The sequence below is a fragment of the Eleutherodactylus coqui genome, chromosome 12, assembly GCF_035609145.1.
Source record: "Eleutherodactylus coqui strain aEleCoq1 chromosome 12, aEleCoq1.hap1, whole genome shotgun sequence".
Taxonomy (NCBI): domain Eukaryota; kingdom Metazoa; phylum Chordata; class Amphibia; order Anura; family Eleutherodactylidae; genus Eleutherodactylus; species Eleutherodactylus coqui.
This window is the reverse complement of record NC_089848.1, coordinates 6,589,610-6,605,494: the sequence shown is the minus strand read 5'-3', so window position 1 is coordinate 6,605,494 and position 15,885 is coordinate 6,589,610. Positions and strand designations below refer to the sequence as shown.

The 15,885-nt window shown below is 46.8% G+C and overlaps 1 protein-coding gene across 1 annotated transcript in view; it reads right to left on the bottom strand.

The window, feature by feature from the left end:
* Positions 1–15,885, bottom strand: part of CDK13 (cyclin dependent kinase 13) — a 55,674-nt gene that overhangs the window by 23,536 nt on the left and 16,253 nt on the right. The window contains exons 2-4 of the mRNA XM_066585077.1: positions 14,590–15,165; positions 3,534–3,692; positions 1,042–1,181 (exon numbers count right to left, since the gene is read on the bottom strand). Coding sequence (XP_066441174.1) covers positions 1,042–1,181; positions 3,534–3,692; positions 14,590–15,165 — 875 coding nt within the window. The remainder of the gene's footprint in view (positions 1–1,041; positions 1,182–3,533; positions 3,693–14,589; positions 15,166–15,885) is intronic.

The following is a 15,885-nucleotide window of genomic DNA, read 5'->3' as shown; positions in this document are numbered from 1 at the left end:
ACATTTTTTTCTTCATTGTTGCATTCAAAGTCCCATAACTTTTTCCATGGATGTAGCTCTGTGAGGGCTTGTTTTTTTCGCGTGACGAGCTGTGGTATAAATTGGCAACATTTTAAAGGTACATGAATTTTGATCACTTTTATTACTTATTTTGGGAGGTAAAACGAGCAAAAAAAAAAAAAAATTTATAAATTAAAAAAACAAAACCTTGTGCTTTATTTTTTTTCTGTTTTATCCTCTTGTTAAAGCACAGTTTTTGCCGTGCCGAGTAAATAGTGTGTTCAATTTACTGTAGAGGTCATTATGGATACAATATCAAATATGTGGGAATTTTAATATTTTTATACAAATGGGGGAGCTTTATGCATTTATTTTTATGTCCCTCTAGGGACATTAAAAAGCCATAACCGCTGCAGAACTTCTGTACTGCAATGCTTTATTGCTTCCAGTAGCGATCATAGGCAATGGCATCAATCCCAGAACATCTCAGTACAGCATCACATGGACAGCTAGCGCAGGCAACATCTCTGCTTGCTGGGAGGACACTGGAAGCATCCTTCCCTCTATATTCTCCTAAATAAACAAAGAAAATATTAGGGGCCATTTAAGGCGACTTAATGCTAGAAAACTGGCGTGGACAAGTGAGAAAATTAGACACAAGGGCCACTTTCATGAAAAGTGGGCATGGCTTGCTAAGAGGGTGCGTGGCGGCCGCGGACCAACAGATCTGTAATTCACAATAAAAAGTAGAGTATATTGTGCCAAAAGTATGTGCTTGGTCAGGACCAGAGGTATATTTCTGTGAAGATGCATGAAGCTGCCGGGCTGGTGCCTCCTCATGTATTCGGCGCACTGTACAGCTGGTGAAATTATACTAATTCCAGCATCAGATATACTGGATTTAGTCATTTTCCCCAAAGAGTCGGGAAGGCTGAACTGGGATCTCCATCATAAGCAAGTCAAAAAGAAAACCTGTCTACATCAAGTCCATAATGAAACACATAGGAGACTGCGTCCAAACTAGTTGTTCAGGCCTCTTACCCGTATCTTTATCTCTGGCTTTGTACACCTGTCCGTAGGTGCCTTCCCCAATGATACCAATGATGTCAAACTTGTCCACACAGCGCTTGCCCCAGTCTATTTCATTCTCGTGGATTTCACCGCAGCGAGGACCGCAGATCCTTTAGGGCAATTAGAAGAAGAAAAAAAAACACATTAAAAAAACGTTTTCTTAACCATTTAGGCTGTTGTAATGTTTAGAGCCGCGTGCCCTTCCTTTAGAATGTAACAGTCATTAAAATGTGTGTTTTATTTATATAAAAAAACGATGTTAAGACACGCAATTCCGCTATCTTTGGGCGGGTCTTGTTTTTTCAGTGTACATACTCCAGCAAAAATGACATAAGTTTGGGGTGCGGGTCGGCACGATCACGACAATAGCAAATTTATATATATTTTTTGTTGTACTGCTTTTCAAAAACAATATCACTTTGGAAAAAAATAAAAATATCTTCTGCCGCCAAAATCTAAATGGGGAAGGGGGGGGGGGGGGATTGAAATGCCATTGTCAGAATAGCTCAACAACTGCGATAAGCGTAATGCTGCTAGCGTCTGTCAGCTCTAATAAACAGCCGGTACACACATAGTATCAGCGCCCGATCCCCCTCCATACAAACCCCGATGTAACTGTAGGCTCAGGAGTTCTTACCCTATTGTCCATCACACACTGACAGAAGGCTGGAACTTTGTGCAACTTATCAAAAAAAGCTGTGTGCTGGTCTGTAGGCGTCACTCTTCTGTAACCCACATAGAAGTGAATGGGATTTAGAAGAACGCTGCACAGCTAGGCGGCTGCTTTCACTTGAGCTGCTGATATAGTGCAGCTCGCTTCGCCGTCCCTGTAATTTCCACTTACCACTATGTGAGGAAGCCCATACTTTCCTTCACATTAGCGATGTTTTGTAGGCTGCTATATTGCAAGAAAAGAAAAAATCGCGGGATGCTGAATATTGCCGCGGTTTGCGATGTTTTATAGCCCATGTTTCCCTATGGAGTCCTACAGTAAGCCCTAACTGCATTAAACAAACAAAAAAACCCCACAACACTTATCACCTAACAGGCGCTGTCAGCTCCGCCACGCGTCTCCTCTGCAGATCCGGCAGACTTGCTTGTAGTTTTCAGCCAGCGCTTCTTGGTTTGGAGGCTTAAAATCCCTGCGTCCAGGAAGTGCTGGTCCTGATTGGTTCTTGAGCACCGCAGCTCAGCGAATCAGAGCCAGCGCTCCACGACCCAGTCACAGCCATTCAATGCAATGGCTGAGATTGGTTCCTCAAATGCTGCAGTGATTGGCAAATATTTAGGCTTCATATACACTGTCTCCTCCTCCCGACCAGTGGTCCCATCCAAAACAGGGATTGGGACAGAATCCCTGGACATAATCCATCTCAGCAAATATGAACAGCTACTGAAACAGACTGCTAGGTCTCAGTGTCAATAATGGCCGACGTGGATTATGTGCAAGGGTTCCATTCTGATTATGTAAGCCAGGACGGCAGAGGAAATGCAATGTGAATGTAGCCTTAGGCCGGGCGCACAAGAGCGAGTCGGATTCTGCATGTGGGAGGCCCACAGCAGATTCTGGCTGTGAGCCTGGCCGGTGACTGAGCGTACGGCACTGTACTGTAGTGCGTATGACCACAGAGGCTCGCAGGCAGTCATGCGCAGTACAGTTTGTATTTCTGGTGCCTAATGATGATGCAGGTACTCGCAGCCCGTATGCAATGTTAATTGTGTTTGGGCTGCAGGTTGCACGCCTCCATTGGTATCAATTATATTCCACGGTAAAATAGAGCTTGCTGCGATTTTTCTTTCGCTTGTGGAATACGCAATTCATATCCACAAGTGTGAAGGAAAATTCGAAAATGCATGTCTTTCAATGCCCATGTTTGACTGCGGATCGTCCACCATTCGTAAAATGCTGCTGCGAACTGATGTGGAGGATCAGGTCCCTATTCATCCCTACCACGGCAGTCAGCGACGGAGACCCCAATCTGTAGGACAGTCCAGACTTCTGCTAGAACTCCCATGGAAGCGCCGCACAGCAGCCACCAACAACATCGCAGACCTTTATATCAGCTCTACAGTGTATTGTATCGCAGTCTCTCGACGCACCCATCACCTACACTGACCAAGCGCCCCGCATTCCCCGTGGGCCATCTATCCGTGCTCTCAGGGGCGGGGCCATCTATCTGTGCTCTCAGGGGCGGGGCCATCTATCTGTGCTCTCAGGGGCGGGGCCATTATCAGTTTCGGTGCTTAGGCACAGCTCAGTCTCACGTGTACAAGTACGCATGAGGCCGCTGTGTACATTTCCCTGTGTAGGTGCCAATGATTCCTGTAGACGCATTATGGTGACCTCCGCCGGGAGCCTTCAGCAGTACTCCTGGCACACAACTGGGCATACTAGTTTTGCATTAAACATGACTTTCATAGCTGTAAAAACTTTATTTCTCAATTTGTTGACTTTATCATACCTGGGTCTCTTTCTATTCTTCGCTTGGGATTTTTTTCCCTCGGGGCTACAAGACAGGTCTCCACCGGTATGGACGGGCGGGAGAGGCAAGTCAGAGAGCAAGTGCCGAAGTTTTCTCTCCATCTCCTTCACAGACTTTCCTGGTATACAGACTCGGAAACTAGGAGACAAAAAGCAAAAAGGGTGGCAAATTAAATAGGTTCAAGGATAAAACTGTGTGTAAATGGAGCTCGGATCACTAAAAGACATAAGCTGAAATTGGCAAGTATGTAGCAAAATCCCCCTCAAATAAAAAGGAATTCCCATGTAATGCTGTTCAGTTAGCGCAGTAATGCAGTAGATGTTATGAGGCAGCGCTTCCATGATGGAACGCTGTCTGGTGTAGGTTATCCTATGATTAGGCCGTATGTGTATGGCAGCGATATTGTACGGCGCGTGACATTTTCCAAAAGTCAGAAAAACATTTTTAATAATCCATATCTTGGCAACTGTTGTGCGTAGGGAAATGTACGGGGGGGATGAAATCATAGTCCGAAAAATTGGGTAAAGGACAACATTTTGGTTGCTTTTTATTCTATTATTTCCATAGAGGGAAGATTCACAAAATCTGCAATTCTGGAGTTTGTTGTTTTTTCCACAGTGCAGCTTAAATGTTACAATTATACTCTGCAGGCCGATTATAAGTTTTCTCTTACAATTTTTACCCTCAGTTTAAAATAATCCCCCCCCCCCTCCCTTTTCAGATTATCGTTGCATTCAAAGACCCCTAACATTTTCCTTTTTTGGTCAACAGTTCTGTCAAAAACTCCATCAAGTCTGCCAGAAGACCCCCAGTGAAGATTGTGGGGGCAGCATTATGCGGGGGCTGTTCTGCTACTGGAACTGTAGGGAGTCCATTTTGGCACAAAACCTTCAGGCCTCGGCTAAAAAGCTGAAGATGAAAAGGGAATTTCACCTTTCATCATGACAACGACCCAAAGCAGCTGACAAATCACCAAGAGAATGGCTTCAGCAGAAGGGAATCTAGGTTTTTGAGCCTAGACTTGATTGTACGTCTGTGGGTTGACATAAAGAGGGCGCTACACACAAGATGCCCTTGCAATCTGACAGACTTGGAGTGATTTTGCAAGGAAGAGCGGACAGGGATTGCCAAATCAGGATGTGCCTGCCCAAAAAGACTGAATGTTGTCATCAAGTCAGAGGGTGCATCAGCAAAGTATTAGTTTTAGGGTGTGCAGATTTATGCAACCAGATTTCAAGGATTGTTTTTAGTGGAATTGTCCAGATAATGGGTCACATAGGGTGGCAATAATTCTGAAACGATTCCTCTGTGTTGGACAAAAACGTGGCAGTGTAACAGGGCCGCGTAGACTTTTTATATCCAGTCTGTACGCGAGTTACACACACACATATATATATACACACACACGTATGTTTTCCGCTCTCTCCCTCTCTCTCTCTAATGGTTAAAGGGGTCGTCCCGCGCCAAAACGGTTTTTTTTTTTTCAATAGCCCCCCCCCCCCCCCCCCGTTCGGCGCGAGACCAACCCGATGCATGTGTTGAAAAAAAAAAAAAACGGATAGTACTTACCCGAATCCCCGCGCTCCGGTGACTTCTTACTTACCTTGCGAAGATGGCCGCCGGGATCTTCACCCTCGGTGGACCGCAGGTCTTCTGTGCGGTCCATTGCCGATTCCAGCCTCCTGATTGGCTGGAATCGGCACACGTGACGGGGCGGAGCTACGAGGAGCCGCTCTCTGGCACGAGCAGCCCCATTCAACACGGAGAAGACCGGACTGCGCAAGCGCGTCTAATTAGACGGCACCATGGAGACGGGGACGCTAGCAACGGAACAGGTAAGTGAATAACTTCTGTATGGCTCATAATTAATGCACAATGTACATTACAAAGTGCATTAATATGGCCATACAGAAGTGTATACCCCAACTTTGTTTCGCGGGACAACCCCTTTAAGTTCCAAAAGAATAAAAATTTAAATTTTTGGTTTCAATTTTACTTCAACTTGTATTGACATTACAGCGTTATGTGGATTTACAAAAGAGGTTTCCTATTCCGAAGAGAATGATAACTCGCACATCTCTCTGCGCCTGACAGCTTCCAAAACATGAATGACTAACAATTAGGATTCTCTACGACCTTCAAAAAAATAACCGCAACATTCTAGTAACAAACAAGTGTGCAAAGTTGGGTAAAAATTGGAGATGTTCCACTTGGGGCGATTTGTCCTGGAATGACCCAGAACTATAATAGCAAGAATTATTTAGATGAACTTTAACCACAAGCTGAAAGTACAGATCTCAAACACAGGGGGAAAAGCAAAAGATATGGTATGACCCAAGCAGCATTTCTAGACAGGAGTAAAAATGAAGTGGAGCTAAGCGGCTATCACTGCCCCAGCTTCTGGGTAGACTGCTTGGTGGAAGCTCCTAGCATCAGCACTCATCCTGGACGCCATGATGCCAGGAGTGGTTATCTTATAACGGAGCTGCTGGAGAAGTTTTGACAGTCTGACAAAACCCCTTTAAAAGATTAATTATACTATTGTTTTAGGAAGAAACTATCAAAAATGTAAACCAGGGTTGAGTGACTAATCCAAGTAATGGGATTAATTCACTGTTTTAGGGCCCCTTTACACGGAACAACTATTGTAAAGATTCTCGCTGGTTCGCAGGAATCTGAACGATATTCGGTGTAAATGCCGGTGGTGACCGAATGACAATGGTAATTTATTCATCATTCAATTTCAGCAGGCATAAATCCAAACAATGATCGGCCCGTGGAAGCAGGCAGTCATTCATCCAGCGACCGCTTGTTTACTGTGAATGAAGGCGGACGGATAATTTCCAGCCTACTTCGTCTCCATTCACTGAGCGATCATCACTCCTGTATGAAGGCAATGGGGTCATTATCGCTGGGACGACTGTCGGGCTCTTCAGCATCAGATAGGCGTCACGTGTAAAAGGACCCTTAATCCCACATGATCCTCACTTTTATTATTAGCTCCTGCGGGTGGGACTAGTGGGGAAGTAGCTGCAGCAATGCCCATATATTAGCAGGCCTAGGTAAGAACTTTACATCTGATTAGAGAGATACGCAGATTACATTTATCAGCCACTTCTCCTCCCTGCTGCACATTCCCAGTGAGTAAAGTCCTTCCAGGGATTAGATTACAGCCACAGCCCATAGACATTCATGGAGATTGGGGGAGGGGAGGATGACAAGGCATGGATGCCCTACGCTGCTGCAGCACCTGTGTGAGCGTTTTCATGTCTCCCTGCTACCAGAATCACATCTAGATTGCTCACCATTCCTCTACTATATCCTCCATGCTGCTGTTGCATCCGAGTGTGTAAGGCCATTATCCTCTGTATTGCGGATGGTCCTGACGGCTCGCCGTCGGACATGCGCAGTACAGATTTTCCAGCGCTGTCGCTAGGCAAGGACACAGGCCCTGCAACCCTTCCGCAATGCTAACTGCAGAAGGGCCGCGTGTTGAAGAGCTTTTATTTACTTCAATGGAAGCATTTAACATGGGAGGTATTATTTTATCTCGCCACCACCAGAAGCTAGGGGTTTGACAGGGCTTGAATGGAGGGACGGCCCTGCCACACCCCTAGCCAAAGTTCTAAGGCCGACAGCAACGGACAAGGAATTTGTGCAGGGATGGAGGGTTAGGGTATTTAAACTGTGAGGCTTACATTAAGGCCTCATGTCCACGGGCAAAATAAGAATTAAAATCCGCAGCGGATTTTAACTCTTCTCCTGCACGGGGATCCGCACCCCATAGGGATGCATTGACCACCCGCGGGGTAGATAAATACCCGCGGATCGTCAATAAAAGGGATTTTAAAAAAAATGGAGCATGGAAAAATCTGGACCATGCTCCATTTTCATGCGGGTCTCCCGCGGGGTCGGCTCCCGCGGGCTTCTATTGAAGCCTATGGAAGCCGTCCGGATCCGCGGGAGACAAAAATCATATTTTACTCACCCGCTCCGGTTCTTCTCTTCGGCGCGGTGCCATCTTCTCTCAGTCGCGGCCGGATCATTTTGCTTCGGCCCGGCGCATGCGCGGGGCACGTCACCGACGTCATCATGCACATCCGCCGAGCTGAAGAAAGAAGATCCGGCCGCGACGAGAGAAGATGACGCCACAGCGAAGAGAAGAAACGGAGCGGATGGGAGGTGAGTTAATTCTTATTTATTCTCCTTTTCAGCGCTCATGTCCGCGGGGCAGGAGGGACCCGCTGCAGATTCTCCATGGAGAATCTGCAGCGGATCTGATTTTCCCCGTGGACATGAGGCCTAATGGGTGTAAATGCTTCCATGTGAGTGCCAGCCGACACTCACATGGAATCATGTACACCCATTAACATAGTAACATAGTATGTAAGGCCGAATGAAGACAATGTCCATCTAGTCCAGCCTGTCTATCCTCCTGTGTTGATCCAGAGGAAGGCAAAAAAAAACCCCAAGGGCAGAAGCCAATTAGCCCTTTTGGGGGAAAAATTCCTTCCCGACTCCCTAATGGCAATCAGACTGTTCCCTGGATCCACCCCTAATAGTTCCTACCTGCCTGTATACCCGGATTAACAATTAACCTAAGATTTATATCCTATAATGTCCTTCCTCTCCAGAAAGACATCAAGTCCCCTTTTAAACTCCTCTATGGATTTTGCCATCACCACTTCCTCCGGCAGAGAGTTCCACAGTCTAACTGCTCTTACAGTAAAGAATCCCCTTCTATGTTGGTGATGAAACCTACTTTCCTCTAATCGTAGCGGATGTCCTCTTGTTACCGTCGTGGTCCTGGGTGTAAACAGATCGCGGGAGAGATCCATGTGTTGTCCCCTCATGTATTTATACATAGTTATTTGATCGCCCCTTAGCCGTCTTTTTTCTAGAGTAAATAGTCCCAATTTGGATAGCCTCTCTGGGTATTCCAGTCCATTCATTCCATGTATTAGTTTAGTTGCCCTTCTTTGAACCCCCTCAAGCACTGTGACATCTTTCCTGAGCACCGGTGACCAGAATTGTACGCAGTATTCCATGTGAGGCCTGACAAGTGCCTTATATAATGGAAGGATAATGTTCTCATCCTTCGCCCCTATACCTCTTTTAATGCACCCCAAGACTTTATTTGCCTTTGCAGCAGCTGACTGGCATTGGTTACTCCAGTTTAGTCTACTATCCACTAATACCCCCAGATCCTTTTCCATATCACTTTTCCCTAGTGGTACCCCATTAAGTGAATATTTGTGACATCCGTTCCTCCTGCCCATGTGCATAGTCTTACATTTATCAACATTGAACTTCATTTGCCATTTTTCTGCCCAAGCCCCCAGCTTATCCAGGTCCATTTGTAGCCGCACATTGTCCTCTGTTGCATTAATTATATTGTATAATTTTGTGTCATCTGCAAATATTGATATTTTGCTGTGCAGCCCCCCTATCAGGTCGTTGATAAATATGTTGAACAGAGTGGGGCCTAATACTGAACCCTGTGGCCCCCCGCTAGCGACTGTGGTCCAATCAGAGTACGAACCATTTATTACCACCCTCTGCTTTCTATCATTGAGCCAATTTTTTTACCCACTTACACACGTTTTCGCCCAGTCCGAGCTGCCTCATTTTGTATATTAGCCTATTATGTGGCACGGTGTCAAAGGCTTTAGAGAAGTCCAGATATACGACATCAATAGATTCTCCCTGGTCCAGCTTAGAGCTTACTTCATCGTAGAAACTGATCAGATTTGTCTGACATGAGCGACCCTTCATGAACCCATGCTGGTGAGGAGTTATTCCCTTATTCTCCTTGAGGTACTCATCGATGGCGTCTCTCAGAATCCCCTCGAAAATTTTTCCCGTTACTAAAGTGAGACTTACTGGCCTGTAGTTACCAGGCTCACTTTTGCTCCCTTTTTTGTAAATTGGAACCACGTTGGCAATGCGCCAATCCAATAGTACTACACCGGTCTTGATAGTGTCTAGAAATATTAGATATAGCGGCCTAGCTATTTTAGTCTTCTTTAGTCGCTTCCGCACCTCCTCCTGCGTTAGGTATGAGATATTTTGTGAGGGGTTCATTTTATTCCCCTGCATCTCGTGTGGCATTTCCTTTTCGTTTGTGAATACACTTGAGAAGAAACTGTTTAGTAGATTTGCTTTCCCTTCGTCATCATCAATGATTTCTCCTGCATTATTTTTTAAAGGGCCAGTGCTCTCCCTGCAAATCCTTTTGCTGCTAATATAGTTGGAAAATAGCTTCGGGTTGTTTTTGCTCTCTTTGGCGATCCGTCTTTCTGCTTCCTCCTTGGCAGTTTTGATCTGATCTTTGCATATTTTGTTTTTTTCCCTGTATGATTTTAGCACTTCTTCGCTGCCTTGTTGCTTTAGTAGTTTGAACGCTTTCTTCTTTTCATTTATTGCCCCTCGTACCGTCTTGTCGAGCCACATTGGTTTCCTTTTAGTTGAGTTTCTTTTATTTTTAAAGGGAATGAACTGCTCACATGAGGCGATTAGGATCCTTTTGAACTTTTCCCATTTTTCCTCCGTACTGATATTTTTGAGGATGTTGTCCCAATTAATGTTACCGATAGTAGTTCTAAGCTCATCAAATTTTGCTTTACTAAAGTTTAGTTTCTTTGTCGCTCCCTGATAAGGCTTCCTATTGATTGAAAGCTGGAAGTTGATTATATTGTGGTCACTGTTCCCCAAGTGCCCCTCAACCTGCACCCCCTTTATACGTTCCGGTTTGTTGGTTAGTACTAGGTCCAGAATGGCCCTCCCTCTTGTTGGTTCCTGCACAAGTTGGTTCAGGTAATTGTCTTTAATTATTCTCAAGAACTTATCACCCCTGTGAGATTTGCAGGTTTCGTTCTCCCATGTTATATCTGGATAATTAAAGTCCCCCATGATAATTACTTTGTTGCGCTTTGACACCTCTTCTATCTGCCTTAATAGTAAGTTTTCAGTTTCTTGTGTTGCTTTTGGTGGTCTATAGAAGACCCCTATCAGGATTTTGCTATTTTTTCCTCCCTGTAGTTCTACCCACAGAGATTCCACCTGTTCGTCTCCTACCCCTATATCCTCCCATAGCCTCGGCTTCAAGTTCGATTTGACGTACAGACATACTCCTCCCCCTTTCTGGTTCCTTCGGTCCCTTCTGAAGAGATTGTACCCCTGCAAATTCACCGCCCAATCGCACTTATCAAGCCATGTTTCCGTAATTCCGACTATATCATAATTTTCATCAGTCATTCTCGCTTCAAGCTCACCTACTTTACCAATCAGACTTCCTGCATTCGTGGTCATACAATTTATATCATTTTTTTGTTTTTTAAATTTGTTTTGTTGCTATTCGTACTTATGGCTGATCTATCAGTTCTGACTGTACTAACCCCACCCCCAGCTCGACCCCTATTCCCTTTGCTTGGACCCGGATCGCTAGTTACACTGGCTACCCAACTATTTCTCATTTTACCCTCCCCCCCAGTCCCTAGTTTAAATACTCCTCCAGCCTTCTAGCCATCTTATCCCCCAGCACAGCTGCACCCTCCCCATTAAGATGCAGCCCGTCCCTACAGTAGAGCCTGTAGCCGACAGCAAAGTCAGCCCAGTTCTTCAGGAACCCAAATCCCTCCTTCTTACACCAACTCCGGAGCCACTTGTTTACCTCCCTAAGATCCTGCTGCCTTTTTAGTGTGGCTTTAGGTACAGGTAGTATTTCCGAGAAAACTACCCTGGAGGTCCTCGCCCTAAGCTTGGACCCCAAGTCCCTGAAATCATTTTTGAGGGCCCTCCATTGACCTCTAACTTGTTCATTGGTGCCAACGTGCACCATGACCGCTGGATCATCACCAGCCCCTCCCAGTAATCTGTCAATCCGATCCGCGATGTGTCGAACTCGAGCGCCAAGAAGACAACACACCGTTCGACGATCCCGGTCTTTATGGCAGATTGCCCTCTCTGTCCCCCTAATAATTGAGTCCCCCACTACTAGAACCTGTCTAGCCTGCCCTGCGCTCCCAGTCCCCGTCTCACCGGAGCAGTCATCCCCCTGGCGTTCAGAGGGCATGTCGTGCTGCAGCGGTGCTGGCTCTGTTATGGCATCGCCCTCATCTGCCAACATTGCAGACATGTTGGGTTGTGCCAGTTCAGGACTAGCCTCCCTGGATCTATTCCCTCTACGCCTCCTTCTATCTGTCACCCAGCTTACTGCCTGCTCCCCCTGCTCTTCCGTACTACCATCCGCCCCCGCCTCTACCCCAGCGAGTGCCTGCTCGGTGAGCAGCAATCTCCTTTCCATGTTGTCAATGGCTCTCCGTGTTGCCAGTTGCTCATTTAGATCCAGAATTTGGGCTTCTAAATGTGCGACGTGCACGCATCTTGCGCAACAGTATGCACCCTCGATCGGCTGATCAAGGACCGCATACATTGCACAAGTAGCACACTGGATGACATTGCCAGGCATGGAGCTCATCCTAATGGGGATCTACAATTTACTTGTGGAAGTAGTGAAGATAGACTTGTTCAGCCTCCGCTCAACCCCTGCCACGCTGCTGCCTCTGTACAACCACTCACACGCTGCCTCTCTCGCGCAACCGCTTACCCGCTGACACTTATGCGCAACCAGTCAAAAAAAATCCCCCCCCCCCCTTACAGACACTTAGACACACACATACACACACACACACACACACACACACACACACAACTAGGGCACACTAGATACACAGAAGACACACACTTAGCTCACAAACACACACAGAAGATACTTATCGGCTCCTGCGGCTCCTCCACTCCTCCTGGTGACGTCACCCGCTCTCCCGGCTGCCGCTCACTCTGCCCTCCTGTCTCAGCTGCTCTGCTGCTCCGTTCTGGTCCCCTCCGCTGCTGCTGGCGCTGGACTCCTGGTGGCCTCTTGGCGACGGCTACTGCTCTGCTCCGGTCTCACCTTACTGCCCCCGCACCTGCTTCGACGCCGGTATCGGCCCCTGCGCTGCTCCTATGTCCCCTTCAGCCACCCGCTCGTGCCTCTGTCTCTCTGTAAGCCTCACAGTTTAATTTACCCTAACCCTCCATCCCAGAATAAACCGTTTCAGAGGCTCCCTCCACTGGTCACACCGCAAGCACTCCCGGCGCCGCCGCTGCCGTCACGATCCTGCCGGCAGTGGTGTCAGAGACCGTCTCTACCAGTTTAAACCCCCCGGCCGCCACCGTCCCCCCCACCATCTCCCCAGCTCCTTACACAGCACGCGCTGTGTTGCCAACAACAGCTCCATCCCACGCGCGCATAACTCTGCAAGCCCGATGTCCGCCATCTCTCTGCTGCCACCGCCGCCTCACTGCTCCCTTCCGGCAGCTGTCACTTCCGTCCTCCTGCCATGCTATGGCCAATTACAGCTCCGTCCCCCACCGCAGGGCTGGTGTCTGCTGGTTGCAGCAGACATTACAGCCAAATCACATCCTGGGGGCCTGACGGGGCTGTCAATCAGCCTGTATCTTGTCACCACCCACACGGACAAGATACGATAATACCAATGTTGAATCCCGAGAAAAATGAAGCGTGCTGCAATTTTTCCTCTGCAAGCGGAAATCACAATTAATTGTGCAAGGAGAATCCCTTTTCCATAACATGCTATAGGCGGGGACGCCGGCTCCAGTTTCCACAATGCAAAATCCACCTGTGTGCAGCCGGGCTAAGGGTACATGCATAGGAAGTGAATCTCACGCGTGTTTTGTGCATTGCAAGACGCATGAATAACAGCCTCACACGAGCGATGTTTTCTCTCACAGTGGGTAAAGAATTGCTGCATGTCCTATTTTTTTACGTCACTCAAAAAGCATCGCCCATTGTTGTCAATGAGACAGTCAAACACAACGCTGGCCGTGCGAAGTGATACTTTCCTTTGAAATCAACGAGAAACACGTGACGATCCTCCAACACACATGAAACAAGTCCCAGAAGATTGGAATTTCAGAGAAGTGATGTGAGGAGTCACATCTGCTGGTGAAACGCACAACTGACAAGCGCGATATCAGGCCATGTTTTCAGGATATCCTATAGTATCAATGTCTGAGGCGCTGACAATCATTACGGTAAAGATCCAGGACACACGACCTGTGGGGGTGCCCCGAGGATGGGAGTTGTGCCCCCTGCTGTAAGGCAACCTACAGTCTACATTCATGGCTGCCAGCAGTTTCTGCAGAACGTCCTTTAACATTTATTAGGCGTTACAACAGACATGCAACATTTCTTACTTGTGACGGCATTAGGTCGTGATGTTGCACGGAAATGCAGTGATATTTGACCACGTGATGGGTCGTGGCCAAGCTTGGTACGCCGTTTTCCTGAAAATGAGGCTTACCCCGGATTTCAGCCCTAGCCAAATTTTCAAAGAGGCTTGAAATAAGCCCTATCCTAAGAATAAGCCCTAGTTACACTACATTAAAAAAAAAATACATTACCTAGCAGGCTCAGTCCAGGTACCTCCCGCTGCTCTCTATAGGTTTGGCGCGGTTCCCACAGTCCTCGACGCTTGTACATTACTTACTGGTTACGAGATTCATAAATAAATCCTCCCTTTAAGAAGCGCTGGATGAACCAATGCGATGGCTGTGGCTCAGCCAATTCATAAATCCCACCTCTACAATGCAATTGCTGTTGATTGGCTTAGCAGTGGTAGAAGAACCAGTCAATGCAGCACTTGATAAACGAATCACAACTATCGCATTGGTTCTTTGACCGCTACTCAGCCAATCAATGCAGTGCTGGATGAACCAATCACAGCAATCGCTTTCTGGAGGCGGGATTTATGAATACCATAGCCAGGAAGTGATGTTGTATGAGCGGTCGAGGACTGCAGGAAGCGCGTCGGAGCTGCGGAGAGCAGTGGGTGGGCCCTGGACCGAGCGTGCTGGGTAAGTATAAGACTTCCCCTGAAAATAAGACCTAGTGCCTCTTTTAGAGCAAAAATAAATATAAGACAGGGTCTTTTTGGGGAAACACTGTAAATTACCATAGCCTAAAACTTACCTGTTGGCATCATTGGAGAGAACGATGGGAAGAGGTAGTGCTGACATAGTTGCTGGTGGCGAGCCTGAACTTTTAGCCTTCTCAGCGCTTGTTGATGCTACCTTAGGGACTTTACTTTTCTCCTTTTGACTAGATGCGTCCTCTTTGGCCGCGTCCGCCTTGCTCGGCTTTGCGCTTGTCTTGGCTACTTTATCTGCGGTTGAGTTATCTGCAGCGGATGTCTGCGCCGAAGCTTTGACTTTACCTTTGTCACTTTTTGCAGTAGGGGAGGCGGCACTGTCCACTTTTGTTTTCTTCTGCTCCTTAGCATGGTTTGCCTGCTGGACATTGCTGGCAGCATCTGAATGCCCTTTAGTAGGAGTGGAGGTGCTGGAGGCCTTGGCTAGAGCTCTGGCGGCCTCCGCTTCCCGGGCCTTCTTGTTCTTGTTCAGTTCTGCAGCTAGGCTGCTCTTTAGGGTGAGAGTACTGGGTGAAATGCTAGACTGCCGGCTTCTGGACCTTGAAACTCGATGACGGCTTCGAGAGCGCGAGCGCCGCGCCTTGTAAGGACTTCTACTCCGGGATCTTGCATTACGCCTGATGGGAAACAATAAGTAAAAGTTGTTAGTCCAATCTATACATATATAATTATAACATAATCTCTAACATTTGTATTATTCGTATTTACAGCATTTCCCTAAGGTTGGATTGACACAAAGCATCTTATGCCATTTTTTCTTTTCTTAAGGCCGTGTTTTGCGTGAGGAATACGCTGTAGTAATCTCTCCTAGGCAGCCATGTTAGCGCTCACACAATTCGCATGAACTACGCAAGCAAGAATAAACGCAACATGTTTAACTTGGAGCGCATTACACGCGTGCACACACACACGCGCAAAGATAGTACATAGCGACTGGCAGCACGTAGCCAGTGCAGTATCATTGTGTACTCGCAGCGTGCTTCACGCGTATCTCTCGCCGCAGACATGCTACAAGATACGATATGGCCAGATGTTACTTAAAAAGTTCATAAGGTAAAACGAAAAAAAAAAAAACAAAGAGAAAAGTTGGGTACAGTTGTAACCAGTAGAGTAAAATGTGATTGTTCCTAGCAGGCGAAACCAAGTAATCTTGTAGATATGATATTCTTTAATGGCTAACAAAAAAACATGATGTTATAGCAAGCTTTCCAACCCACGCAGGGCTCTTCCTCAGGCTTAAATGGAATAGATCAGAAGAGAATAAATATATATCGCACATACATAAGGCACAGACATGGTGTGATTAATTTGCACTTAATACCAGAACAGGATGAGCA